Below are 1,771 nucleotides of genomic sequence, written 5' to 3'. Positions count from 1 at the left end.
ACAACTTTGGGTAAACACCTGTCCGCAACGTCTTTGTATAGATGAGTCCCTGTCGGCTCGTTGTAAGTAGCACGACCGCGCATCGAGGGGGATCTAGCCCTACGTTCGGAGCCCTGTCGCGATCGGAACCATGCAGCGCACTGTCTTTGACGCAACGAGAAACTTGCAGCTGGTACGTGCCAGTACAAGTCGTCGGGTCCGTCGTCTCTGCGACTCCATCGACTCACTTTTCAATCGACTCGCCAAGCGCAACATCAACACTAGCACCATGAAGCTCTCGTACTTGCCCTCCTCGCCTTTGCCTTGGACGCTGTCTCGGGTGCGAGCACGCCTGGTGTCGCTGCCGGCGTCACGGGCGGTGGCAACGCAGCACCCGTCTACCCCAAAAACACCAACGAGCTCAAGGCGTACCTCCAGGAAGCGGTGCCCCGGGTCATTGCCCTCAATAAGACGTTCGACTTTCGCGGCACCGAAGGAACAACGTCCGAGACGGAGTGCCGTCCCGACTACACGCGCGAGTGCATCGCCAAGAAGAAAGCCTTCAAGAGCCAGGACGTGATCCTTGCGGCGGCTGCACCAACGGCACGCCCGTTCAAGTCTTGTACGACGTGGCCGGTACCAAGAACCCGCTCGCCGTCATGGGCGCCAAGACCATTCGTGGAGAGGGCCAGAGAGGCGTCATTGTCGGCAAAGGCCTCTGGCTCCGCGGCGACAACATCATTCTCCAGAATGTCCACGTGACGAACCTCAACCCGCAGTCCGTCTGGGGCGGCGACGCCATCTACCTCAACGGCAAGCCCGATGGCTCAGCTAAAGATCTGGATCGACCACGTTAAAATCTCCAACGTCGGTCGGCTGATGCTCACGACGGACGGCGCCAACAGTATCACCGTCAGCAACTGCGACTTTGACGGCGAGACCGAGTGGTCGGCCACGTGCGACGGCCGCCACTACTGAACCAACATCTTTATCAGCAACCTCAAGGTGAGCTACCTCAACAACGTCATTCAGAAAACCTCCGGCCGCGCGCCCAAAATCAACTCGGCAAGTACTTGGTGCAAGTCCACACCGCCAACATCTACGGGCACGACAACTCGGGCCACTCGTTCGAGGTCGACGAAGCGTACGTGCTCTCGGTAGGCAACTTTTTCGCTGCGACCACGTCGCCCAATCTCGCCGAGCCCAATGGCTGGATCATGTCGACGACGAACGCCAACAAGGGCAGCTGCAAGGCGGCGCTCGATCGCGACTGCGTCCCGGACGCACTTGTCAACTGCGGCGATTTCGTTCACCACGGTGCGAGCCGGCCAAGATGAAGGGCCTCGCCACAACGTTCGCGGCCAAGCCTGCTGCGCGTCTCACCTTGTCGAGCGCCAACTTTGGTGTCGGCAACCTCTAACCTAGACCTATGGTTTAACTCGATCCTGGAAGCAATTAACGCTGATTGACGCACATGCTTGTTTAGCACATGGGTTCAAGTCGTTCAACGCGCGTCTCGTGCTGAACGTAGAGGGTAAAGTCGTTGAACGTACTTGACCAATGCGTTAAAGGCGTTGCACGCGATCGCGGTGCGAGATGACCTTTCGGGTAGGATCGGGCAGCATGGACGACCGTCGCGCGTGGCAGCTCGTGCGATGGCTTCTGCTGCTAGCGTTGAGCGCACTCGTGAGTAGCTACGAGCTCGTCCTTATTTCGCAGCCTGTCGCGACGGCCGCGGGCAACGAGCTCTCGCCGCCACCGACATTGCAGCTCGAAGACGGCGCCGGAACCG

At 59.5% G+C, this 1,771-nt stretch overlaps 1 protein-coding gene across 1 annotated transcript; it reads left to right on the top strand.

The window, feature by feature from the left end:
• Positions 1-264: 264 nt before the first annotated feature.
• SPRG_18619 (hypothetical protein) lies at positions 265-1,399 on the top strand (the record flags this gene model as incomplete). The annotated part of the gene is made up of 6 exons (XM_012358056.1): positions 265-615; positions 666-761; positions 811-926; positions 975-1,002; positions 1,050-1,253; positions 1,304-1,399. Coding segments are annotated over 6 exons (891 nt in total), but the record flags the coding sequence as incomplete, so codon positions are not given.
• Between the last annotated feature and the right edge of the window lie 372 nt (positions 1,400-1,771).

The sequence above is a fragment of the Saprolegnia parasitica genome, assembly GCF_000151545.1.
Source record: "Saprolegnia parasitica CBS 223.65 unplaced genomic scaffold supercont2.1335, whole genome shotgun sequence".
Taxonomy (NCBI): domain Eukaryota; phylum Oomycota; class Saprolegniomycetes; order Saprolegniales; family Saprolegniaceae; genus Saprolegnia; species Saprolegnia parasitica.
The sequence above is the reverse complement of the archived record's forward strand: the minus strand, read 5'-3'. Positions and strand labels throughout refer to the sequence as shown.